The sequence below is a fragment of the Phytophthora ramorum genome, assembly GCF_020800215.1.
Source record: "Phytophthora ramorum isolate Pr-102 chromosome Unknown Phyram_PR-102_s0019, whole genome shotgun sequence".
In the NCBI taxonomy this organism is placed as follows: domain Eukaryota; phylum Oomycota; class Peronosporomycetes; order Peronosporales; family Peronosporaceae; genus Phytophthora; species Phytophthora ramorum.
The window spans coordinates 463,315-488,909 of NW_027150665.1; the positions used below are offsets into that span (position 1 = coordinate 463,315).

A 25,595-nucleotide genomic window follows, 5' to 3' on the forward strand; every position below is an offset into this window, starting at 1 on the left:
GACTCTGATCGCCGAGAAAACGCACGTAGCCCTTCAGCAGTATCAGCACGCTCGTGTGTTGCTTCAGGCAATGACCTGTTCTGGCGTTGGATATTGGCGATTGGTTCGGCTTGCTAGCGGCAGTGATGCTGCAACGGATGAAAGACTACAGACTACGGAAGGTTTGCGCGCTGCATGGTCGTGAGGGCCTTCCTTGGTGGCTATTGCATTGATCGTTTGCAGGCTCTTCGCACGTAGAGATACCTGCGCTTCCTGCCACCCGGGACTCATCTCGCCGAAGGCCTCACCTGGGTGAAGATAAGTGTGATATCGTCTGAACTGCTTTGCAAAAGTTTAGCACTTTTGGGGCCGCGGGTGCACTTTGACGAAATTGGTCTACGTGGCGACGAAGACGGCGATATGATCTAGGCATAAGGTAAGTGGATTCGCGATCTTCAGTGCTAATGGTGCCAATGCAGCTCTATCGATTGTAAGTTGAAGAATGCAGCAGCGCATATTCTCCTGCACTCCCTTTCGTGGTAGCCTCGCTCCACTTTCTGGCAGATTGGCGTGGCACTTGGTACACGAACGATGGCACCGAATTGCTAACGTCCAAGTGCGCGAGCTGCTGCAACCGGAAGAGCGCTTCTTGGGATACTTTCTGTCGCGTGAGCTGGGGGGTGTATCCGTCCGAGTTTTCTGGGTCGATATCCGGTGGAGTCGTCGTGTGAGTCGTGCCGATCACACCCCCGGCCTCAGCGCCAACTGAAGACGGAGGACTGACGAAGGTCTCCGCGGCGGAATCCCAGCTCAGCATTTGAGGCCACGGCTTCTTTCCGATTCTGTCGGCGTATTTCTTGGCGGTGGATTGATCTCTTGCTGCAAGCAGATCGAGCGTGGCGAATATATCGTCGTCAGGTGGAGGTCTCGTGCGCCTCGCTCGATTTGACCGCTTGTTTTGCTTCTTCATCCGCTGCTTCATTCGTGCTTCAAAAATGTTCCCAACTGTGTCGGGGGTTGGCGGCGTTTTCTTTCGCCGGAAGCAGCGAGGGATGAGGAACGCGACGGCGCTGTCGTTGCCAAGCGGCATACTTGTGTCTCCGATCTTGTCGACTTGAGCTTGATGTGATCAGCTAGCAAATGGGCAACGCGGATAAGACAATCGCGTGCACGCGCTGAATCGGTTCCTGTTTTGGAGCCATTCCTGTGCACCACGATGTGTAAATGTCCAGTCGCACTCGCCACAACGCGTTCGGAGACTGGACTTTAGACCGCCAAAGCGTGGCGACGGGCGTGCGGATGCCAATGAGCATGCTGCCAGATTTGGGTATTCGAGGTGTGGGAAGTTGCTAGTCACTTTCTGCATAGCCAGGTGGTCATTGAGTTGTCAGTGGGGGGTTGGCTACCTATTCCGTATTCGTTGCACGGGCGTCACGGGAGCCACTGCAATCGAAGACTGGAGCTTCTCCTTGATGCTAATCAGCTCAATCCGGAACACAAGCGCAGCATTGGGCGGGATGCGAGGCGGTCTTCCTTTCACGCCGTAAGCTAACGCGGGTGCAATGGTAACTCGAGCTGTCTCGCCGACACTCATGCGTTGCAGTGCCAGCTCAAAGCCAGCAATCGTGTGTCCGGCCCCCACGCAAAACTCGAGCGCGCTACCACACCGTGCTCTCGTTGATTCAAAGATCTCACCGGTACGCTCGAAGCTGGCGACGTAGTGCACCCGCGCAAATTGTCCTGCCGCCGGGAAGTTGCGTCCGTCGCCTTGGAATTCAACTTCGACTGCCAGGCCTTCGATTTGGGCGTGACGGGCGCGCTCAATAGCAGCGAGTTCTGCCTGGTGGTTCGCGTAAAGCTCGCGGTCTTTGGCCTGTTGTCGCTGGCGCTCCTCTTCTTGTCGTCGTCGACGCTCACGCTTCACTTGAAGCCGCTTCTGCTCAGCGACGAGGTCGGCGTTGAGCCACTCGAACATTTTCTGGCGCGACGCTTGCACGACCTCGTCCAGGCCGTTAAGCAATCCTTGTGCGATACCCAGGTCTAGCAGCGCTGCAAAAGCCGACTTGGGCCCGGCATCATCGCCTTTCGTCATGGCGGCCACGATCTGCAGAAACTCATTGAAGCCAATTGTGCCGCTACCATCGGCGTCGACCTCGCGCAGCATGGCGGGCAGGTCGAACTCATCCGCGCGACGACCCAGCTTCTTCACCAGCTGCTGCAGTTCGTGCTCGTCGATGGCACCACTGCCGTCCAAGTCCAGCACCATGAACTGCTGCTTCAGCTTGGTCAGCTCCTCGGGCCCGAAGAGCAGCGCCAAAGTCAAGGACGCGGAGTACTGGTTCTTGTCCTGCTGCTTTCGGAGCAGATGGAGAAACTCGTCCAAGTCCACCTCGCCGTTGCCATCCGTGTCGACGGCCTTGATGAGCTCACGCACATTGTTCAGGGTGAGCTGCTCGCCGAGGTTCGTGAAGAGTTTGTGGAGTTCTGAGGCGTTGATAGACCCGCTCTTATCCGTATCGTAGTGCGCGAACTGCTCCCGAGCCAGCGCCAGATCTTGTGCCGAGTAACCTAGATACTTTTCTTCAGCTCCTTCGTCACCTCCACCTTTGTCTCCTTCTTCGTTGCTGGTGCTGTTCTCGTCTTTGTCAAGATCAACCACCAGCAAGGCACTCGCTTCCCCTGTAGGCTCCGCTTCCGACGTCGCCGCCTCTTTTCCATCATATACTGCCGTCAACTCGATGTCATCGTCACTGCGGAGTGCACGAGGCTTCTCCCACGTCGTCTCCCCCGTGCGCTTGTCCAGGTAGTAGTAGAGCCCCGAGTCGGCGTCGTAAAACTTCTCAAAGACGGAGGCCAGCATCTGACGCAGACGCACCCGCGCCTTCCGACAGCGAAACATCCGCTGCAAACACGCCGCTGCTTGCTGCTCCCGCGCCTCCTGAACCTCGTCCACGTTGCCCTCCATGCGCTCGACTGGTGTTTCGCTCCCCGCAGCACCTTCCTCTTCACCGCCCATGGTGTCCACAGATAGCAGCGCGTCTCTTCGTCGGCCGGATCGAACTTGTCCAGCGCAGCGGTTGCTGCTTGTCCTCCTTACTGTCCACACTCAACAAACCATCAAGTTAGAGATCACCTCACCTGCAGGCAGACGACGCACTGGAACACGTGAGACCAACGCAGCAGGGAATGTGTCGTGTATTCCTCGCCTCACTGGGGTTCTCAGCTCGTCCGGGATCCGCCGCTGTACTGCTGCTCTCTCCTCGAAATCTATAGCGACGTCCCCCGTTCTCGGACGGCTGCTCTGAAATGCATTTCTTTGTCTGGTTGCGCTCGTTCCTCCCGCAGCGCCACGGTGCGTGACGCTTTTTCCTAACTAAGCGCAAAGCGTCACGCAATAATTACTTCTACATGAACGCTTCCTCGTCAAAGTCGTCGTCGTCGTCGTCGAACTCGTCGTAATCCATCTCCATGAAGTCCACCTTCCATCGGAGAATGCCGCCAATGCCGCCGAAGCCCTGGCAGAACTGCGAGCCCTCCTGCGAGCGCGCGGTCACGAACTCGAGCGTCGTACCGAACTGCTTGTAGTTGTTGGCGAACCACTCGACGAGCGGCGTGCGCTCCACCGTCTCGAGCTTGGCGCCCGTCTCGGCGTCGATGAAGTTCGACTCGACCGACTCCTCGGACGGCGACAGGATCTTCCACGACTCGACGCCCGTGGACTCGTTGCGCAGCACGTAGCGGTGGTGCGGCAGGTCCTCCCACAGAATGAGCGTCTCGACGGCGCCCAGGTCCAGCGCCTTCATCGTGTCGCCCACGCTGAAGCAGTACTTGCCCGAGTCCTGGGCGATCTCCTCCATGTAGCTCACAATGAGCTTCTTCTCCTGCACAAACTTGACGTTGGCCAGCGTCTCGGCCGCGAGCTCAATGGCCTGGTTGAAGCCGTTCTCGCCGCCGTACGACACGTCCACGACCTTGACCACGACCGCCGCGAGCCGCTTGTCGAACAGGTCGCTGCCGTTGAGCTCGTTCTTAAAGTCGGCCGAACCAGCCAGCACCAGGTTCGACACGTTGGGCTGGTCGTTCGTGATGAACAGCTGCGTGGCCGTCTCGGCCACCTTGCGCACGTAATTGTGGCGCTTCTCCATTCGCAGCCGCGCGAAACGCAGCGCCGACTGACCACCGCGGCCGTGCTTCTTGGGCAGGTCCACCGAGAACTTGTGCAGCACCTCGCGGTTGCTGCCCGAGACGGATCCGTAGAGCGCGCCGTTACCGTCCATGATGATGAATCCGAAGCGGTCCTGGTCCTGCAGCAGCTCGCCCAGCGCCTCCGTGTGGAACTTGTTGTCGCACATGTAGAGCGACGTGTTGATGGGGCGGAAGGGCTCGAAGTCGATGTTCACGCGCTTCTCCTTGCCCTCGTCCGTGATGATCGTGCCGCAGTAGATGATGAGTCCGTTGGGCGGGCACTTGTTGTACAGCTTGAGTCGCTGCTGCGTGGACGTGATGGCGCCCAGCACCGACAGGCGGTTCACGCGCGACTTGATGTTGGTGGCTGTACCCATCTCGTCCGCCAGCATCTTGGAGATGAGCGGGATCTGCTGCTTGGGCGGGATAATGAGCGAGATCATGCTCGTGCCATTGCTGGTTCGAAAATAAGAGTAACCCGAAAGTAAGACTATGAACCCGAAAATAAGAAGTTCGGCTTCTAACGTACCCGCGTGCGGCCTGGAGAGACTTGATGAGCTTCTTGACCTTGAACAGCTCCACCTGGTCGTCGGCGGCAGGGGCGGTAGACATGATGCACGAAGGGGGCTTGGGAGGGGGACGAGAAAAGAGCTCTCTTGCTTCTTGGCCTTGGGTGGCGCTTCTTGTTCTGGCGCGGAAGGGGGAAACGTACTTCGCTGGCCAACCAGTAAGTGATCTGAATTTCAACCAATGAATAGACGGGACTTGGGGAAGTTTTAACCAATAAAAGTGAGTCATGATCTGAGCGGGGAGTCAGAGGATCTTCAGCATTTCAAAAGCCAGTCAACCGTCAGCGGTAGCGTTAATAGGCAGAGGTGCAACCAGCAGTCAGCAACAGCGCAGCTATGCGGATTGCAAGGCACGCTGCAGAGCTGTAAGAGGTTAGCACCACGTCGTGGCAGTTTCTACTACAATTCAATGAGCGCTTAGCTGTGTAGAAAGCGTTTACTGATTCACCATGACGAGCAACTTCCCAGACTTCGAATACCCAAATCTGGCAGCATGCAGATTGGCATCCGCACGCCCGTCGCCACGCTTTGGCGGTCTAAAGTCCAGTCTCCGAACGCGTTGTGGCGAGTGCGACTGGACATTTACACATCGTGGTGCACAGGAATGGCTCCAAAACAGGAACCGATTCAGTACGTGCACGCGATTGTCTTATCCGCGTTGCCCATTTGCTATCTGATCACATCAAGCTCAAGTCGACAAGATCGGAGACACAAGTATGCCGCTTGGCAACGACAGCGCCGTCGCGTTCCTCATCCCTCGCTGCTTCCGGCGAAAGAAAACGCCGCCAACCCCCGACACAGTTGGGAACATTTTTGAAGCACGAATGAAGCAGCGGATGAAGAAGCAAACCAAGCGGTCAAATCGAGCGAGGCGCACGAGACCTCCACCTGACGACGATATATTCGCCACGCTCGATCTGTTTGCAGCAAGAGATCAATCCACCGCCAAGAAATACGCCGACAGAATCGGAAAGAAGTCGTGGCCTCAAATGCTGAGCTGGGATTCCGCCGCGGAGACCTTCGTCAGTCCTCCGTCTTCAGTTGGCGCTGAGGCCGGGGGTGTGATCGGCACGACTCACACGACGACTCCACCGGATATCGACCCAGAAAACTCGGACGGATACACCCCCCAGCTCACGCGACAGAAAGTATCCCAAGAAGCGCTCTTCCGGTTGCAGCAGCTCGCGCACTTGGACGTTAGCAATTCGGTGCCATCGTTCGTGTACCAAGTGCCACGCCAATCTGCCAGAAAGTGGAGCGAGGCTACCACGAAAGGGAGTGCGGGAGAATATGCGCTGCTGCATTCTTCAACTTAAAATCGATAGAGTTGAATTGGCACCATTAGCACTGAAGATCGCGAATCCACTTACCTTATGCCTAGATCATATCGCCGTCTTCGTCGCTGTCCTCAAGGTCGACCATCAATGAGTCCGCCTCTTCCGTCAGTTGGTTCAGCCCCGTGAGCTCCTCCAGATACGCAGAGGAGTTACATGCCTTCTCCAGCAGACCGAGGGCGTCATCTGCGTACGCACCTAACACCTTCGAGCTGCAGGCAATGCATTTGTCGAATGCCTCGCCTGTGATCACCATGTTCTGGAATGCATTTAGGAACCCACGGAGCTGGTGTGGAATATAGTCCATGGGGGCAGAGCCGTCGGTTGGCTTTTCAGCGCCCGCATACTTTCCTTGAGGGGAATGTAGCACGGCAACTAGGAGCTCCACCGCCGTTGCTGCAGCAATTGGTGCAAGACCCGGTCGGGTCACAGTACACATTTGATCCAGTGTGCGATCCTTGAGCGAATCACGCGGACTCACGATGTCGTTACAGAAGTAGCAGCCCAAGGACGGTTGACTTGAGTCGCCGTTCTCGTGCTCAGGATAAACACCATGGCGCATGACTAGGTAGCTGTCGAAGCCCAGCGCTGCGTTCAGAAGGATTTTCCTTTTCGACGAGGCGATTACAGTCGGCAGCCAACGACTCTCACGAGAATCAGTTCCCAAAAAGATGACGTCGTGGGATTCAATAAGCTGCTCCAGCGTTTCCAGTCCCTTCGTGGCTTCTTCCATTAATTGTGAGCTGCTGAGTGCGTGGCCTGCCATTGGGATCGTCAGATTCACAGCTTGGGAGTTCACGAGTGGGAAAATGCGCTTCAAGGCGTTAGCTGCGCACTCTCCTTTCGGTTTTCCGACGTCTTTGAATTCGAACAGAGGTTGCCGAACTGGGTTGGAATGGCTCACCGTGGAGTTGTCGACAAAAGTGATGTTGCGGAAACCCCACGCGAGCAAACTACGTGCAGTGTAGCAGCCGAGCGTCCCGGCCCCGAGAAGCAGACACTTTGTCTGTGCAAGCAACTCCAAATCTAGCGATGGGAGTTGGCGCCACCGCATCAGCTTCAGATTTAAGTCTACCGACGTTTCCGCAAGACGGATGGGGTCCAAAATGCCGCCGAGCTCCATCATCCGCGGGCCCATTTTGCCACGAACGTTGGCTTCCCAGCCCATAACGCGAACATCTTGTCGGGACCGGTCGTTTACCATGAACGATTGGTCACTTTTGACCTCGAACACCACGGAGCTCTTCCACTCAAAGTCATCGGGCACTTCTGCAAACTGATGCACATGCTCACGGAAAGAAATGACCTTCAGCGGTTGCGAGCAGTCCACTTTTCCAGCCGGCAGTGCTGTGAGCAGCGCCAAAAAGTTGCGCAGCGGCCAGCCTGGGTTCGTCTTCAGCGGACAGGGATCCACAAAGCCAAAAATCGTTTCCAGCACATCATCCGCGTTATGAGCAGCTGCTCGCCACTTCTGGACATCCAGAACCCTCACAACTTGCTCACTCGTGGTACCCCCAGCGAGACGCTCCACAACAAAGAACGACGCAAAGTTGCCCTCCATCACACCTGTATCTCTGTTCACGCGACGCAGCTTCAGCAGACCTCGTAGCACCTCAACCTGCTCCTTCAGCGTCAGCACCGACGACACCGATGCAGGCGGAGCTCCATACTGAAATGGCGCTGGTGGAGACAGCGCCGGAAATCCGAACCAGTACAGGAACGAGTGTTTCTTCAGGTCGGCGAAGGTGATGAGGACGAAGCTGTTCAGATGGTCGATCGAGACGTCTTCATTGCCACCTTCTAGCACCAGGTCCAGAATTTTCTCACCAGCATCGCGAAGCAGCTTAGCCTTGTCCAGCTTCTTAAAGGCCTGCCAAGTATAATAAATAATGAATGAGCACCAGTTTTTCCGAGCATTTCAGAGCGCCCACCACCTCACCTCGAGGGTGTTGGTATTGTATAGGAGTCCAGGAGCTTGCCACTCGTAGCGAGCACGGTCAGTGTCCCTGTCAAATAACCGAAAGCATCAAATATAAATGATGAAAGCGACCCCCATAACTTATGATCGAGGATCGACGCACCTGCCGTCTCGCTGCGTGCCTTCAGCGTTCGGGAACGCACTCTCATCGATAGTAAAGCGTGCGGGGACATTCTCCGACCTCCCTGGCGTGAAATAGCCCGTGATTCGCTGCCCAAATAAATCGATTAACAACATTAGAGATACTCTTTATTCTCTCGTAGTTTTTTTTGCGGTCACCTGCGCCTGGTCGTCCAGTTGGAACTTATCGAGCTTGAGCGACGTGAGCGTCTGCCAGAAGGACACATCGGGCGCGCTGTTCCACGGCTGGAACTTGAGCACTTGGGCGTCTGCCATGGCTTCGTCTTGTTCTTCTTCTTGAAGAATCAATTGTGGGTTGATTGGGATTTTCTTAAGAAGTCATCAATGTCACTGAAAAGAGGGTACTACTAAGTACGATAAACTTCAACATCGATAAAGCTCCTCTGGTCATATCGTCGATTCCTCCTGCATTACAAGATGAACCGCCCTCGGGCATTCATTCCAACTCAGGAACATCCAAGAGCTGATAATGTGTCACGAAAATGCAAGATCCAACTCAATTTCTTTAATTGATCAAAGCAGCTCGTGGCTATCACTCCCAGCGCTCAAACTTCCTTGCGAAGGCATCGTGTGTTGCCGCGGATTTGGTAACCATTTCAATAACCCAGAGATGGTAAGAGGAAAACTACTAGTGGTACTGGTCGCACAGATTTTCCTGCTACCACGAATTTGCGTCTGTTATCAAGCAACTTTGTCAGAATGGGTTGCTGTGTGGAGATTGGATCAGACGACGGCGACAAGCGGACCAAGGACGACGCCGGCACCGACGATGCAGCAACCCAACCGACACTGGCAGCACCAACCGACAGCAGCACCCGAGAACCCGTAAACACTACACCTGCATAATACATGCCGCGTCAACCGCGGCACTGCATAATCAAGCACCAGTGGTTGGTGCTGGAGAGCTGGAGGGCGTTGCCACACAGCACGCCCCCCCTTGCAAGGCGAGTAGCGCTAGAGAGCTTCGTCTAACTGCTAAATGAACTCACTTCGCAACTTACTCTGAAGCGCGCAACGTCATAAAGAATTCTTTAACGAACACAAGTACAAGTATCGCAATGCCAGGCATGGTGGACTACGAATACGACGCAGAGGGCGACGTCAGGATGACCGTGCCTCAGCCGATCTTTGAGGTGGTGGCTGCACCGGAGCTTGCCGTGTGGAGCCAGGCTGCTATCACTACGTTCATTCGAGAGCGCAGGCAGTATGAGGCCAAGATCGCTGAGCGGTGCTCGACCACGGGCGAAGTCCAAGAAACCGTGGCCAGGAGTATCCGGACGTCTTTGAAACCCCGGGTACTGGAGCATGTGGCTCACTACATTCTCAAGAAGGAAGTGGAGAGTGTGACCGACGCTATGCTTCTAGCAGAGATGAAGCGTAAGGTTGGAGGAATGGTGAACGACCGAGTCCACGATGTGTCCCGGCTCTTTGCTGAGCTGAAGATGGACTTGGAAGAGGTCGATGTCGAAGCCCGGATCGCAAAGTATTTCATGGGCTTCGACAGACTGGTCGAAGACAACGGTCTAACTGGTATGTTGGGCCGTGGACCAGCTGTTGGTGAGGCGGGTCGGCAGAGACTGAAGATGAGATGCAAGCTGCTACTGACACACGTGACCCCCGAGATTTTGAAAGTCGACTTGACTCGGTTGGTCGAGTTGACCCATCGCGAAGCGAAGGTCGATGACCTCGCACTTCATGACCTGATGATTGAGCGAGCGACACGTCAGCAGCAGTACTATTTGATGCAGAATGAGATGAAGCAAAGCTCCAGTCTGCGACCGAAGGAGGACGGCGGTGCGGCAGCCAAAGCGCACGGTCGACCTGCAAAGCAACTTCCCAAGCCATCGAGCATCCAGGGCGGTGGTCGGGGTGCCGCGGGCCCCCGGAAACCTCCTCGCGACGGGTGCTTGGTGTGTAAGGGGCCTCACTGGGCCCGAGATTGCCCGACGGCAACAGCGGAGCAGAAGGCCAACGTGGAGAAGATGCTGCGTGAGAAACGGAGTCGTGCGCAGGAGCGTGTCAAGAGGATCACAACCGATGGGGAACCAGCTTTCCGCAGTGCTGTAATCAACGGTGTGCTGGACGTTCCTTACTGCCCAGACACGGGCTCTGACGTCAACATTATTGGCCGCCCAGTGATGGCCGAACTCAGGGAGTTGTTGCCAGAGCTGTCAACGGTGATTATTGATCCACCGCTGGAGGTTGTCGCTGCTGGCGGCAATGCGATGCTTTGTCACGAGAAAATACATCTCGATGTGCAAATCGTAACGGCGGCGGGGCCATTGCGCTTGAGCGGCATTGAGTGCCTTGTGCTTGAAGCACCCGAGGAGGAGCTGTTGCTCGGCAAGTCGACACTGCAATCGATCGGCGTGGACCTTGATGGGGTTTTCGAGCAGTTGGCTCAACAGCACATTGAGGCCGCCGAGTTTGAAGCTGATGACATCCCGTGCGAACACATGGATGTGCTTGGAAATAGTGAGGACAATGAGGTCGATACATTGTTGCACAACATGGTCGATGAGGCCATTCAAGCCGGCTTTGAACCGGCTATGGCGGATGAACTACGGCAAATGGTGCTGGAATACTCCGACGTCTTCAGGGTCCGCCTTGGCCGTGATGAAGCTGCAGATGTCCAACCACTCGAAGTGCGGTTGGAGAGCGGTGTGCAGCCGTATCGTAGCGGCGTCCGGCGCTATCCTGAGGCTCAGCGCCAATTTCTTCGGGAGTATGTGCGAGAACTGGAGGATGCAGGACTCGTTGAGCGGAACACCCAGAGTCGTTGGGCCTGTCCCGCGCTGCCAGTAGCTAAACGTGGCACGGATGAATTTCGAATCACTATCGACTACAGGCCCGTCAATCGGCTCACGGTGCCACTGGCTGGTGCTGCGCCGAATCTCGCCGTGGTGACGGAGTCCGTGCGTGGGTCGTACGGATTTGGTGCATTTGACTTCCACAAAGGGTTCTGGCAGATGCCTCTCCATCCGAACAGCCGGGAGCTGTTCAGTTTCGTGACGGAAGACGGCGTTTTCACGCCATCCCGCGTGCCACAGGGAGCTTGCGACTCTGCAGTGCACTTTCAAGCCCAAATGCACGAAGTACTGAGGGACCTATTATTTCGGAACGTGCTTGTCTGGATTGACGACGTGTTGCTGTACGCATGCACTGCTGGAGCTTTTCTGGAGAGTCTTGGCAAGTTCTTCGCCATTCTACGGCAGCGAAAGTTGAAGTTGAACGCTCGCAAGTGCAAACTTTTTGCGAAGCGTGTTAAATGGTGTGGCAAGGTGATCGATGGAGCTGGTGTCGAGCACGACCCTGAACGATTAGCCGCACTGCGGCAGATGCCATTGCCACCGACCGGTGCTGCGCTCCAGCATTTCCTGTGCGCACTGAATTGGCTGAGAGACTCGATGGTCGATTATGCACGCACAACTGCGCCGCTGCAGGAAAAACTCGAGCGCGTGATGCAGTCTCGTGGGCGTCGTAAAGCTCAGCTAAGTGGAGCTGTGGTGGAATGGAGTAAGGAAGAGGCGGAAACATTTCGGAAAACACTCGAGATGATCGAGCGATCATGCAAGCTGGCGTTCCCGGATAAAAGGGCGACGGTGTGCTTGTTCTCGGACGCCTCGCTGACTGGGTATGCACTGGTGTTGACCCAGGTCTTGAATTGGCAGGATGGAGTCCCGGTTGAAGAGCAGCAGCATGAACTGCTGATCTGCCGAGGCGGACTGTTCAAGAATGCGCAGAGGAACTGGTCGATCGTCGAGAAGGAAGGGTATCCGATCGTGAAGGCGTGTGGGGACCTGGACTACATGCTCACGCGTGAGAAAGGGTTCCACGTGTACTGCGACCATTCAAACCTTATTCAGATCTTCACACCTGACAGAGAGGTGAAGCAGCACGTGAAGGGGAAACTGCAACGCTGGGCGCTGAAGCTAGTGGGCTGTCGCTATGTCATCCATCATATCGCCGGCGAGAACAACCTTTGGGCGGATATCATATCACGCTGGGGGCAGCCTGCGCCTCCTGATACAGTCAAGTCTCTGGCCGTTAAGCGAGTGACTACACGGTCGGCTCAGGCACTGTCTGAGCTGCGTCCACTACAGGACGACGAGTTCACGTGGCCGACGCGCTCTGAGATTGTTCGAGCACAGCATCAGTATGAGGGAGATGCACCCGACAGCGCCGTGATGACTAGTGACGGGATTGAAGTGGATGACAAGCTGTGGCTGCCTGCACAAGCAAAGGCGGTGTTGAAGCGTCTGTTTGTGGTGGCGCATTGTGGCCCCCAAGGGCACCGAGGTGTGAATGTGATGGTGGAGCTTTTGGATCGCAGGTTCGTCTTAGCGAACGCTCGCCAAGCGGTGATTCGGTTTGTCAACCTGTGTCTCTTGTGCAAACATGTCAAGGGTGGCCTGGTGATTCAAAGGAACTGGACGGTGGACCGACCAGTAGCAAAGCGCAACGAATGTCTGCACCTGGACTACCTCTACCTTGGAGAGAGCTATGGCGACACCAAGTACGTGTTGGTCCTCAAGGACGAGCTCACCCACTTCTGTGAGCTTGTGCCGGCAGACGTAGCAGACAGCCAAACTGCTGTGGCAGCCATCCTTGACTGGAACAAGAGGTTCGGGGCCCCTCCAACATGGATGTCCGACAATGGTTCGCACTTTAAGAGCGAAGTTGTGGGGCTGCTTGCGGAGAGGCTCGGTGCGAGCCACCAGTTCGCGCCAGTGTACACACCTTGGATTAACGGCACCGTTGAACGGGTCAACCGTGACATTCTTCAGGTGCTGCGTGTCATGCTGTTGGAGAGTCGCCTGGATACCCGCAACTGGGTGTATCTCCTGCCCATTATACAGGCAAACCTGAACCACACTCCGGTGTACTCACTGGGCAACTGTGCCCCTGTGGAGCTTTTCACTGGGCTACCTGCTGTTTCCGCTCTCGACATTGTGGCTACACCTACGGAGCGAGTGCTGCGAAATCTACCCATGGAGAAGGCTGCGCTACGCGAGGCGGTTGAAGAGCTCCGACGTAGCCTGCACGGACTGCACCGTGTTGTCCGTGACCGCCGCGAGCAGCAGCGTGTGGCCGCGATGGCACGCTCTAACGGCACTGTGTGCAATTTTTCTGAAGGGGACTACGTCCTCTGGTCGCGAGTGGACAAGCGACTGCAGGGGAACAAACTGCTTGTGCGCTGGGTCGGACCTTTCCAGGTCACCAAGGCCCTCCCGCACTCGTTCCTCATCCGCCATTTACTCACTGGGGCTGAGTATGATGTGCATGGCTCGCGCTTGAAGTTCTACCACGATGCTGACCTCGACGAGACGGCCGAGATCCGTGAGCATGTGTCTTTGCAAGGCATTATACTCGAAGTTCGGGATGTAGTTTCACACCGTTTCAATGCTACGTCTGGTGAGCTGGAGCTCCTGGTGGCTTGGCGCGGCCTGCAGGACATCGAGAACTCTTGGGAACCTGCCCATTCGATCAAGCGTGATGTTCCAACGCTGGTCTCGAAGTATGCGACGGAGAACAGCGTGGCTGAATTGCTGTAGAAGTTTGGGGGTCCAATTTTTCTTGGTTGCTGAGTTACTGCTGATCCTTTCGAAAGGGTACATGTTGAACACGTTGCCGTTGAAGTTGGGCGCATACGACGGGACATGGATACATAAGTTCAGAATCAATCACAGACGAATGTGACACGAAGGTGCTCTGAAGGTGTCTTGTCGTCTTGGGGGGCAGTGTGGAGATTGGATCAGACGACGGCGACAAGCGGACCAAGGACGACGCCGGCACCGACGATGCAGCAACCCAACCGACACTGGCAGCACCAACCGACAGCAGCACCCGAGAACCCGTAAACACTACACCTGCATAATACATGCCGCGTCAACCGCGGCACTGCATAATCAAGCACCAGTGGTTGGTGCTGGAGAGCTGGAGGGCGTTGCCACACAGCACGCCCCCCCTTGCAAGGCGAGTAGCGCTAGAGAGCTTCGTCTAACTGCTAAATGAACTCACTTCGCAACTTACTCTGAAGCGCGCAACGTCATATGCTGACGAGCACAAACTCAAACCCGTCTCGACCGAGCTACATGTAGGGGCTAGCGCATTAGCTTCGAACACAGAGCGCCATGGGCTCTTGGGTTGCTTCTCACAAGCTCAGTTTGAGAGACCGAACCGTGGTAGTGCATTCGCTACGGCAGGCAAAGCAGCTCACGGTCTACAACCAACGTTGCCGAGCCCAATCCCTCTGGTGAGCGAGCATTGGCATTTCCGGCGATGTTAAACGCTATGCCGAGGCCATCCGCATACACGCAACATCGATGACTGCAGCTTCAACTTGGCTCGACTACTGACACCACCCGAAGGGGTGACTGACAAATGCAAATACACCTCATCACATGTCATCCGACCTACAGTCCGTGTCAATAGCCGCTGCTCTTCAACGTGTGCATCCCCCGACAGCATCTCGGAGTCCGAGACTAGGACGTCGTCCTCATTCTCCATTCGGTCCGCTTGAGCTCACAACCAACGCGCAACATGCTGGCAAGGCGCGTGTTGCGTCTAGTGGTGGAACGTCCGACCCTCTTGCGGTCTGGTCGTCGTGCTCTGGGCAAGGCCTTGGCCCAGCAAGTTTCGTTCACGAGAGGCATCACAACGCCAAGTCTCGCCAACTTTTCGTCGTCCGCTGCGGCCGAGCATGTGGCGAACCTTCCAGACCCGACCGAAACTTTCGACCGAATCGTGCACAAGTCCCCGCACGACGACATTGAGATCCCGGGCCACACCATTTGGGAAGTGGCCGAGCAGCAAGCTCGCGTCAATGGGGACAAGACGGCCTTCGTGTGTGGAGTCACCCACAAGAAGGTGACGTTCAACGAACTCTTCACGGGCGCTGGACGCCTCGCTGCGTCCTTCGCACAGGAAGGGGTTCGTAAGGGGGACGTCGTGCTGTTGCACTCGTTCAACTGCATCGAGTACCCCATGGTCGTTCTAGGTGAGCTACAGCGCTAAGTACTAGCAGGGTAGTTTGTAACTAACTGTTGAAGGCGTTGCTACTTGTTCCGTGCAGCACTGACGGGGATGGGGGCGGTGTGCTCACCGGCGTCGCCGCTTTTCGTGCCGAACGAGTTGGCGTACCAGCTGACCCAGTCCAAGGCGAGCTACCTGGTGACCCACAAGCAGCTGGAGAACGTGGCAGTTGAAGCTGCGTCCACGGCGGGATTGACGAATGCTGTCACGTTCACGATGGGGACGACTGAGGCGACCGAGACGCACGACCTCAAGAGCATCAAGTGCGTAGCATACTTCGTTGAGGGTACCTCCGACTAATAGTGGGCTGCGTTTTCATTGTTGTAGTGACATGGCAGCCCAGACCGACCACGACTTCACCTACCAACGCATCGATCCGCATCTGAAGCTGATGCTGCCGTTCTCGAGCGGAACGACCGGCAACCCCAAGGGAGTGGGGCTCAGCGCCAGAAACTTGCTGGCGAACGCTCTGCAAGTGAGCCATGTGGAGCCTGAAGGCGACAACTTCCTGGGCCTCGTGCCCTTCTTCCACATCTACGGCATGATGCTCATCCACCTCAGCATCCTTCAGGGCAAGAGCATCGTCGTCTTGCCGCGATTCATGCCAGACACGTTCCTCGACGCGTTGGCGACGTATAAAGTGAGTGGGCTCCGCCCGTCCATATTTGATCACCACTTACGCCCATTGCCTACCGTAGATTCGCACGGCTCACATCGCGCCGCCTGCTGTGCTGTTCCTGGCGCACCATCCTCTGGTGGAGGATTTTGATCTCTCGTCGACGCAGTTTGTCGTGTCTGGTGGCGCCCCAATCGGCAAACAAGTCGAGGGCCTTGTACACGACCGCCTGGGACTCAACGTGAAACAGATCTACGGCATGACCGAGCTGTCTCCTGCTGTCAACTATGGTGAAGACCACACCCGCAAGCCGGTAAGGAACGCTACACTGGTACATCCTCAGTGATCTGGTGCTAACCTGGTTGGTAAACTGCAATTTCCAGGGGAGTGTTGGACGACTGGTGCCGAACACGGAGCTCCGTGTTCGCTGTATGAGCACGGACCGAGACTTACCGCCAAACCAGGAAGGGGAGCTGCTGTACCGAGGGCCGCAGGTTATGCTGGGCTATGAGAACAACCACGAGGCCAACCAGAGCATCTTCACGGAAGACGGGTTCCTTCGAACGGGGGACATCGGCTACATCGACGACGATGGATTCGTGTTCGTCATCGACCGCGCCAAAGAGCTCATCAAGTACAAGGGCCACCAAGTCGCGCCTGGCGAGCTGGAGGACGTGCTGAACCACCACCCTGCCATTGCCGACTGCTGCTGCGTTCGCGGACAGAGCGCGATGGGCGAAGAGATCCCCAAGGCCTTCGTGGTGCTCAAGAACCCGGTCAGCCCCAACCGCCCGACACCGCAGGACATCATGGACTACGTGGCCGAGAACGTGGCCCCCTTCAAGAAGGTGCGCGAGGTGCAGTTCATCGAGGCCATCCCCAAGAACGCGTCTGGCAAGATGCTGCGTCGTCGCCTCCAGGAGCGGGAGAACCGTCTTCACAACGCCTAGTCACTGCAAAGAAAAGAGTAGGTCGTGTTGTCTGGTGTAAAGTGCAAATGCAGTGTGTGTTGAAGTTATCTGTACAGTTCCTATTGTACAATGGTAGCGACAAAGTGCTATCGGTCGGTAGGCCCCTGCTCGCCGTATTATCCTGTAGATGGAAACGGTTGCGTTCGTCATCAATCCGCCGTTGGGTCTTTCGAAACGGTTGGAGGTTCGCTGCACCACAAGTCGATTCTTGGTTGTCTTGAGTTTGTTGCTCGCCCTGGTCTAGTTGTCACTTAGTAGCGACCGTGACGGTGACGCGGAGGCCCTTGCTGGACGACCACTGGCTGCACGTAGACGACGCGCTGCGGCGGGGGAGGGCGGCGGTTGTAGTCGTCGCGACGGTCGTTGCCGCCTCCGCAACAGCAGCACGCAGTGACTGAACCGCAGAGGCAGCAGGCCATGTCGTCACACGGGAGGCAGATGGGGATGCACATGACTGGAGGTGGTTTGGGCTTGGGTGCAACGTGGCAAATTGAAGAATGAGGAGCTCCCGCCGACTTACGGAGACTTTAGCCGTTGGATATTCCGCACACTTGTCCAACGCGTTTTCGCCAGCTGTGATCTGTGACGCGCGCACACTTGACTTCACTAAGGTGAACCGAATGTTTTGATGATGGGCGAACCGTGCCACCCAGTGGATGTTTGTGTGCACCACACAATAGAAAGTGTAGCTTCTCCCGAGCCACCCAGGCTGTGTTGAAGCGCGAAGGTTTCCTCTCAAATTTGACTGAACAAAGGCAGCCCTCGGTCATTGCCAGCAATTTACGCAGCACCCTACGCAGAGCTAGCGGCAGTGCAAAACCCGACGCGCAGGCCCCGCGCCTCCGCTTCCTTTTGCAACGAGGCAAAAGTGGTGCTCAGCTACATCGAGCAGCGGGAGGCGTTCGCCTTCCTGGTGCCTCGGGCCATGATCCGGAGAAGGCGCCAGTGGCGGCAGGAGGAGCGCGAAAAGGCGGTGCGCAACGTCTTCGAGTCGCAAATGCACGCGCGAATGAGGCGCCAGAGTCTCAAGCACGCCGAGATTCGCGCTGCCGAGGACGTTGAAACGGATTGCGTGACCATCGACCTCGGCAGTGCGAGGTCCAGAGAAAGTTGCCGCTTGCCAGAGCAACAACCTGATAAAAGCAAGGTTAAAGACGTGAGAGGGACGCAATGGGTGCCCCACTCTATTGAAGAGGAGTTTTCTAGCTCTTCGTCGGAGAGTGAAAGTGTTGCGCCAATGAAACACAATAAACTAGAAAATGACCTAGTGCTGCGGGTGCTGCAACCGTTGTCACAAGACGCCACGTTCAGGTTGGAGCGACTCGGAGACTTGGATTTGCAGCTGGCAGTGCCGACGTTCGTCTACCGAGTCTTCCTCTCAGAAGACGACAACCAGTACAGTGGGGACGCGACGGAAGGGAGTGCAGGCATCCACCGACTCCCGAGACTGCTGCACAACTCGCGAGTGAACCTCCCGCCTCGACCAGCGCACTGCTATCTATGAGTTTTGAGAAGTAAAATCAAACAATTCAGCCGTAGTCTTGAGTACTCGTCGTATGGGTGAGTGAGCATTTCAACAATATCAAATCCGGATAGATTACTTGTACACCAGGTCGAACAATCCCACCGCACCGACACCTGTGGAGATCGTGGCCTACGTAACCGAGCCGGTTGTACCTTTACAAGAAAGATGCCATCCCGAAATTCGTCGGGAAGCTGCTGCGACACAAGCTCCAGCAACTCGAAGTACACATACCAGCCAAACGTCAAATTCGATGCTGAGGTTGAAGGTTTCAAGGATATATTTCGTTCCATTGCTCGGAAGCTTCCGCTCTAATTTACACGTACGGCGGTGAGCTCACGTAACTGGGGTTTGCTTGGTCGTTGTTCTTGCTCTGTCGGTCGGTTGACCCCTGGGCTTAGTAGTAGCCGCGGTGTGGCGGGGGTCCTCCCTGGACGACGACAGGCTCCACGTAGACGACGCGCTCGGGCGGAGGGCCTCGGTCATGGCGGCCGCGATCTCCGCCACCGCAGCAGCAGCAAGCGGTCAAAGCTCCGCAGAGGCAGCAGTCCAAGTCTCCGCAGCAACCGCCACAATCACCGCAGCACGGTCCGCACGGGTCGCAGCAGCCGCCATCGGGTCCCGGAGGACCATCGTCGCAGCAGCAGGGAATGCACATCGTTGCCTTACTTAGTTGCCGGTGTTGGCACTTCGGTGTTTGAGGGCGGATTGGGGAATGGGAGACCGCAGATCAGGGTGGACGTGCAAATGAGCCGGAGCAAACGTATGGATTTTCAGCGTGGTGCCGATCACAAGCATCTGTGACGTCTGACCAGGGCGAGACATGAGTCGCGCAGTTTTTGTAGACTCTACAACACTGATGATCGAGCGGTGAGTGATCGATGGTCGGCTAAAAGCATTGGTTGACGTGGTTCATAGGCAACCTTCATGCCTGGACACCGTCTTAATAAATGTATCACCACACTCGTTCGCTTCCGAGAGCGTTCTGCTGTCGCAGTGCATGGTTTCAAAATCTATTGGTGCTGTATCTTCGCTACCGAGACAACAACCTAATTGACGGAGACAAAGTATCCTAGTCTCGATGCTTGGATAGGAAATATTCGCCTCTGTTCTTGCTTGATCACACTGTCCGCTTAGTAGTGAGATGCGGAGGCGGACTGCAACAGGTTGCACGTACACAACGTGGCGGTAATGGCTCGGTCGTTGCCTCCACCGTACCTGCGGAGTGATCATGAAGTCGGACTCCAAAGCACTGACTCACGCCACTCATGGTAATTCATACTTAAACACTCCAGCTTCCACATTCTTTTTCAGACACAAATGGCCGACTGTGGTGGCTGTGATCACGGGGGTTGTGAATGCGGTGAGGAGACGGCATGGACTGCTGTGGTTGCAGTTGCTTCATGCACTGGCAGTGCAGGCGGCGGAAGTTGCTGCTGACACCAGTGCCACAAGCGATGCCACCGCTCCTGCGGCTACAATTTCCCAGACAGCGCAGGCATTCCAGGCATCAACGCGAGCGCACCATCAACGCGAGCGCACCATCAACGCGAGCAACTTGTTTGTGTGGCAGCTCAGGTGTAGATAGGAGATTTCGCTACATGTCGCATACATAATACAGGTGTGCACATTACACATTCACTAATATTCTCCAAATTCGATACGATCGTGTTTGGAAGGGATTTTGAAAACGCAGGTTTAATCCACATCCCATCTCGTTCCTGCCGCGTTGGACACCGCAGAAAATCCAAAAAGCAGCCACTCGGGGCAGCCTTGATCTTCATTCCTGCATTTGCCTCCAAGACGAGAAGCAGACATCCAACTGAGAATGTGCATCCCCATTTGCATCCCATGTGACGACGACTGCGCCTGCTGCCTGTGCGGGTCCCTCACCGCCCTCTGCTGCTGCTGCGGGGGCGACGACCGCCGCCGCGATAACCACCACCACCGCCACGCACCTCCGCCGGACCGCGTCGTGTACGTGCAACCTGTTGCCGTCCAGAAGGGGCCTCCACACCACGGCCACCACCACGGCGGCTACTACGACAGAGTCTAAGCAGAATACAAGGACGACCGCAAAACACCCAGCCAACCGCCACAAGAGCTGTAAATTATTATCATTAGCCTAGAATACCGGAACCAGAGCGTCTGCGCGAGCTGTAGAAATATAGTTGCTTGAATCCGCACAAGTTTGCTTGCCACGATGGTGTATTTTTTCACAGACTGCATCCACGATGCAGTTTGGCGTACCGCAGTTTTTCTCGCTTGCACCCCAAGTCACAGGTAATACTTCTGAGAGCGGTTTTAGCCATGGTCACCTGTGCGAACGGATTATCAGTCCCAATAGAGCTAACATATCTATCCAAAACTCTACCGCAACAGAAACAGCGGAAGACCCTTACACATTTTCAAATCGCTGCCAGCCTGGTTCGATGTATATCCTTTATCAACCTTCGCTGAACGGTTCGAGTACTAATACTGCGTTTTCGGGGATCATGATATTAATGTAGGAGCAAGTCAAGGCGGTAAAAGGTTTTCATTTTTAAAAAGAACTTGCGTACGCATTATCCACTTGCAGGATATGCTAGTCAATGGTTAGTCGGAATACGCGTCATCGAGCGTCACGTCTCCGAGCGACTTGTCATAACTGCGAATGGTATGATATTTGGAATGTCCGTGTTGGCCGGCGGATTTCGAGCGTTCGTCCGGGTCGAAGATGTATTGCAGTCCCAGCGCCAAACGATGCAATCCGTGACACACTCGCAGCAGTCGCAGCAGCAATGTAAAGCCCGACGGGACCAAATGCAGCAACAGTCGCTGCAGTCGCAGTCACAGTCGCAGTCCAAATCGCACATGAAGGTGTTGCTTGCGTCTCGAAATCGAAAGTGCCTTGCAGTCCGCGCGCACTCCTCAAGCCCGATGGGTTCTCAAGCGTTTCCGACCCGGATTTTGTTGTTCCCATGCGTGGGAACCTCTGGATAGAATAGGGTGCAGGTGTTGCAGAACTTGGATGTCTTTGCCTGTCTCGTCGAGGTGAACCACGAAACCAACACTGAAAAGACACAGACGTGGACTGCACTTGTCTTCCCTGGCTTAGTTATTTGATGTGAGGCGCCACACGCAAAACAGAGGACGCCATCCAGGTACATCGACGTGAATTTGGGCAGGAGCTTGGTGGTGGTGGCGAGCGATTACATTCCAAACGGTTATTTTTTCCCTGTTATCGTTTCAGAGCCATTTCCCCACTACCATGTTGGGATTTTTGATCGCCATGCGGAAATCGCAACATGGCTACCGGTATGCTTCCCAATGAGTGAATGAGTGAGTGACCGCTTCCCGGTCGCCATGACAGAGCGCTTGAACACGATGTGGCGTGTGCGTCGAGGCCGGCGCCGGAGACCACGAGATCTCGGGCGTCTGGCGCCGCTGCACCGTCGCGGAAAGCAGCTGCTGCCACGGCGTCAATGCGGTCACCTCTGGGATGAAAGTTGAAGTGATGCGATGGCTACGCGCAGAGCAATCGTCGAGTCCCGACGATCGACTTGGGGAGCAGCAACGCCTTACCTAACGGTTCACTCAGGCGCACGCTTGCCGGAGCAGCACCGGTGGCAAGCAGCGTCGTCCGTTGTAGGGCTGGGCATGCATTGACTCGTGCTCGGCGCGCAATGCGTAATGCAGGAAGCTGAGGCTTGCAAGTACATGGAATTCCATGCAGCGAGCGAGCAGCAGCAGATGGCGGCACTAGATTCCTTCGCGTTGGGAATGCGGGCGCTGAGCTTCGTTCGCCGCGACGCAGCACAAAAACTACACTCCCTGCAGCTACGACAGCCGCGAGGTGACGAAGCGCCGAGCGTCGTTGGGCCACACTGACGGTCACGCCGAGGACGACGTCTCCATGCGAGCTTCCCGCGGGGAGCGCTGCGTGCATTTCCCTGGAGATTGGAGAACCGTTGGGGCTGACGGCACTGCATGTGCACGTCCTAGTGTTGCGTGGTCTCTGTCGGCGACTTTAGACAGTCGTCGGCGCCCAAGTGTCGGAGACGCGGACGGCAAGCACACACGAAGCGGATCGTGACGGGAAGGTGTGGCAGACGGAAGTGCCTAATAGCGATAGCCAAGGCAGCAGGGGGCCCTGTCGTCGGCACGATGAAGAGGTCGGCCAAGACGGCCAACCCCCCCCCCACGACCACCAAGCTAACGATCACCAAATCGCACGGCATGTATGATCGCGTGGGCAGCGTAGAGATGGAGGCCTTCGCGCAAAAGTGCCAAGAGCCCGGTTGGCGTGACGAACGATATGGATACGCCCGGGCGACGGGACCAACTGGCTGAAGAGGTATCCGATAGAACGCGAAAACTGCTGCTTCTCTTGTCGCCAGCGACGATGAGCCAACACGCTAAGGGCGAAATAGTACCATTTCTTGAATGGGCAAGTTGAAGTGTACCTCACAACCACCAAGCCAACACACATCGCACATATCGGAAATGTGACCAGGACTGCTGGGCTTCTGCGCGAATCCAGTGTAACGTCAGTTGACCGCCGCATTAGACTTGGTCATCAGAAGCGGAGAAGTCTTGAGAGCATTGCGGAAGTTTTGACGCAGTATTTAGGAGGAAAGATACCTGTCACCGCATTGACTCCGAATTGTGGAAAGTTGGAGGCAACTAATTGAAATTTCGCTGGCGGCTACTGTCTGTCTTGATATGCCCTGAATCTGGGATCTCAACGCTGCCCCGGAGCGTAAGAACTAACTAACAACTTTTATATCATATTCATTACAAAGTTAAACAACCACTTCAGACAACGTTGTTCGAGATCAAGCTCGTGATAGTGTATGTATTAAATGACGTTGCCACACTGAGGGTGGCGGGCGTAAATGGATCGGCGGCCTGGCTGTTGGATGAATTTCCGCGGTGGCCCACGAGAGACGGCTACTGGGGCGACGTAGTGCACGGGTGTCTTGGGAGTCCGGCGGCGGTGTCTCTGGTCGCTCTTGGTCTCGTCACTCGAGCCAATGCACCACGCAGTGCAGCAAGCACCGCACGCGAAGCAAAAAACGTCGTTCAAACACATTTTCCTGTTTTCGGCTTGAAGCGGCAGCGAGGAAGTTTGGAAAGTGGGCGGGCTGCTTTATGCGATCACATGTGAACCCAATGGCCGTTAATCCATCAGCGACACCAATGCCATGTCCATATCGACATTCCTTGGATTTCGAGTCCAACGTCCAAATAATCAGGCTTCGCTAATTGTGGTACAGCAACCTACAAATGCACCAGGAGTTCAACATTCACTTATTTTGCGGGTAAGTAGACAAGTAGATGGAGGCTTCAAATGTCTTCTCTTGTGGTTGTCACTGGGCTGCATCTTAGAAGTTTTCACCACGTCCGTCGTCAAATTCGGTGAGCACCAAACGCGTGGGCAAGCGGTCGATCTTTGCTGTATGGAAAGTTCCCGCTCAGTGTCTGCATTGCAGAGACACGTAGATTCTACAAGTGAGTGCTCCGGTCCACGCCGCTGGAGCCGTTTGCCTAGGGCCCTTATGGTTTGCACACCGGCCGTGGTATCTATACTAGGGCGGAGGCATGTAGTACTCCTTCACGACCACCGGCAGTACGAATATGTCTCGTGGAGAATAGTACTCGCGTCGACAGCAGTTGGCTGAGACCCCGAGGCAGCACGAGACACTACATAGCTCGTCGTCAAGCGCAAATAAGAGGTACATTCGTCGCTGTGGTTGGGTGGTCGCTGTAGTCTTCTTGCTCTCAAGACTTCTCCGCTTCTGATGACCAAGTCTAATGCGGCGCTCAACTGGCGTTACGCTGGATTCGCGCAGCGAGAGCAGGAAGCCCAGCAGTCCTGGTCGCATTTCCGATATGTTCGATGTGTGTGTTGGCTTGGTGGTTGTAAGGTACACTTCAACTTGCCCATTCAAGAAATGGTACTATTTCGCCCTTAGCGTGTTGGCTCATCGTCGCTGGCGACAAGAGAAGCAGCAGTTTTCGCGTTCTATCGGATACCTCTTCAGCCAGTTGGTCCCGTCGCCCGGGCGTATCCATATCGTTCGTCACGCCAACCGGGCTCTTGGCACTTTTGCGCGAAGGCCTCCATCTCTACGCTGCCCACGCGATCATACATGCCGTGCGATTTGGTGATCGTTGGCTTGGTGGTCGTGGGGGGGGGGGGGTTGGCCGTCTTGTCCGACCTCTTCATCATGCCGACGACAGGGTCCCCTGCTGCCTTGGCTATCGCTATTAGGCACTTCCGTCTGCCACACCTTCCCGTCACGATCCGCTTCGTGTGTGCTTGCCGTCCGCGTCTCCGACACTTGGGCGCCGACGACTGTCTAAAGTTGCCGACAGAGACCACGCAACACTAGGACGTGCACGTGCAGTGCCGTCAGCCCCAACGGTTCTCCAATCTCCAGGGAAATGCACGCAGCGCTCCCCGCGGGAAGCTCGCATGGAGACGTCGTCCTCGGCGTGACCGTCAGTGTGGCCCAACGACGCTCGGCGCTTCGTCACCTCGCGGCTGTCGTAGCTGCAGGGAGTGTAGTTTTTGTGCTGCGTCGCGGCGAACGAAGCTCAGCGCCCGCATTCCCAACGCGAAGGAATCTAGTGCCGCCATCTGCTGCTGCTCGCTCGCTGCATGGAATTCCATGTACTTGCAAGCCTCAGCTTCCTGCATTACGCATTGCGCGCCGAGCACGAGTCAATGCATGCCCAGCCCTACAACGGACGACGCTGCTTGCCACCGGTGCTGCTCCGGCAAGCGTGCGCCTGAGTGAACCGTTAGGTAAGGCGTTGCTGCTCCCCAAGTCGATCGTCGGGACTCGACGATTGCTCTGCGCGTAGCCATCGCATCACTTCAACTTTCATCCCAGAGGTGACCGCATTGACGCCGTGGCAGCAGCTGCTTTCCGCGACGGTGCAGCGGCGCCAGACGCCCGAGATCTCGTGGTCTCCGGCGCCGGCCTCGACGCACACGCCACATCGTGTTCAAGCGCCCTGTCATGGCGACCGGGAAGCGGTCACTCACTCACTCACCCAGCCTGGCGAGCGAGATTGCTTATGCCAAGAGCGCCGGACTGCTTCAACATTGGCGCTGCAAAAGTTTTGCAATTGCGTGATGAAAGCCAGTCAAGGCAGTGTACTTGCACTGGTGAAGCACTTGCAAGCGGACGCTTCGAGCCTGTGCGTGCGTCGGTCCCAAATGCAACGCTGCAAAACGGAGGCGGTGATACATCGAGCACCGCGCTGAAAAAGGC

General features: G+C 56.0%; 7 protein-coding genes across 7 annotated transcripts; 3 read left to right on the forward strand and 4 right to left on the reverse strand.

Moving 5' to 3' along the window:
• Positions 1-460: 460 nt before the first annotated feature.
• On the reverse strand, positions 461-1,069 carry KRP23_13855 (uncharacterized protein; the record flags this gene model as incomplete). Its single annotated transcript, XM_067884619.1, has 1 exon — positions 461-1,069. The coding sequence occupies one exon, from the start codon at positions 1,067-1,069 to the stop codon at positions 461-463; it is 609 nt and encodes a 202-aa protein (XP_067738011.1).
• A 312-nt stretch (positions 1,070-1,381) lies between these two features.
• KRP23_13856 (Peptidyl-prolyl cis-trans isomerase FKBP1A) lies at positions 1,382-2,995 on the reverse strand (the record flags this gene model as incomplete). The annotated part of the gene is made up of 1 exon (XM_067884620.1): positions 1,382-2,995. The coding sequence occupies one exon, from the start codon at positions 2,993-2,995 to the stop codon at positions 1,382-1,384; it is 1,614 nt and encodes a 537-aa protein (XP_067738012.1).
• Positions 2,996-3,383: 388 nt separating this feature from the next.
• KRP23_13857 (Eukaryotic peptide chain release factor subunit 1) lies at positions 3,384-4,776 on the reverse strand (the record flags this gene model as incomplete). Its single annotated transcript, XM_067884621.1, has 2 exons — positions 3,384-4,620; positions 4,694-4,776. 2 exons carry the CDS (start codon positions 4,774-4,776, stop codon positions 3,384-3,386), a joined length of 1,320 nt encoding a protein of 439 aa, XP_067738013.1.
• A 673-nt stretch (positions 4,777-5,449) lies between these two features.
• On the forward strand, positions 5,450-6,049 carry KRP23_13858 (uncharacterized protein; the record flags this gene model as incomplete). Its single annotated transcript, XM_067884623.1, has 1 exon — positions 5,450-6,049. The coding sequence occupies one exon, from the start codon at positions 5,450-5,452 to the stop codon at positions 6,047-6,049; it is 600 nt and encodes a 199-aa protein (XP_067738014.1).
• Positions 6,050-6,110: 61 nt separating this feature from the next.
• KRP23_13859 (Ubiquitin-like modifier-activating enzyme ATG7) lies at positions 6,111-8,441 on the reverse strand (the record flags this gene model as incomplete). The annotated part of the gene is made up of 4 exons (XM_067884624.1): positions 6,111-7,937; positions 8,007-8,073; positions 8,149-8,255; positions 8,325-8,441. 4 exons carry the CDS (start codon positions 8,439-8,441, stop codon positions 6,111-6,113), a joined length of 2,118 nt encoding a protein of 705 aa, XP_067738015.1.
• Positions 8,442-14,729: 6,288 nt separating this feature from the next.
• On the forward strand, positions 14,730-16,787 carry KRP23_13860 (putative 4-coumarate--CoA ligase 1; the record flags this gene model as incomplete). Its single annotated transcript, XM_067884625.1, has 5 exons — positions 14,730-15,186; positions 15,262-15,484; positions 15,549-15,861; positions 15,920-16,150; positions 16,221-16,787. 5 exons carry the CDS (start codon positions 14,730-14,732, stop codon positions 16,785-16,787), a joined length of 1,791 nt encoding a protein of 596 aa, XP_067738016.1.
• Positions 16,788-17,733: 946 nt separating this feature from the next.
• KRP23_13861 (uncharacterized protein) lies at positions 17,734-18,312 on the forward strand (the record flags this gene model as incomplete). The annotated part of the gene is made up of 1 exon (XM_067884626.1): positions 17,734-18,312. The coding sequence occupies one exon, from the start codon at positions 17,734-17,736 to the stop codon at positions 18,310-18,312; it is 579 nt and encodes a 192-aa protein (XP_067738017.1).
• Between the last annotated feature and the right edge of the window lie 7,283 nt (positions 18,313-25,595).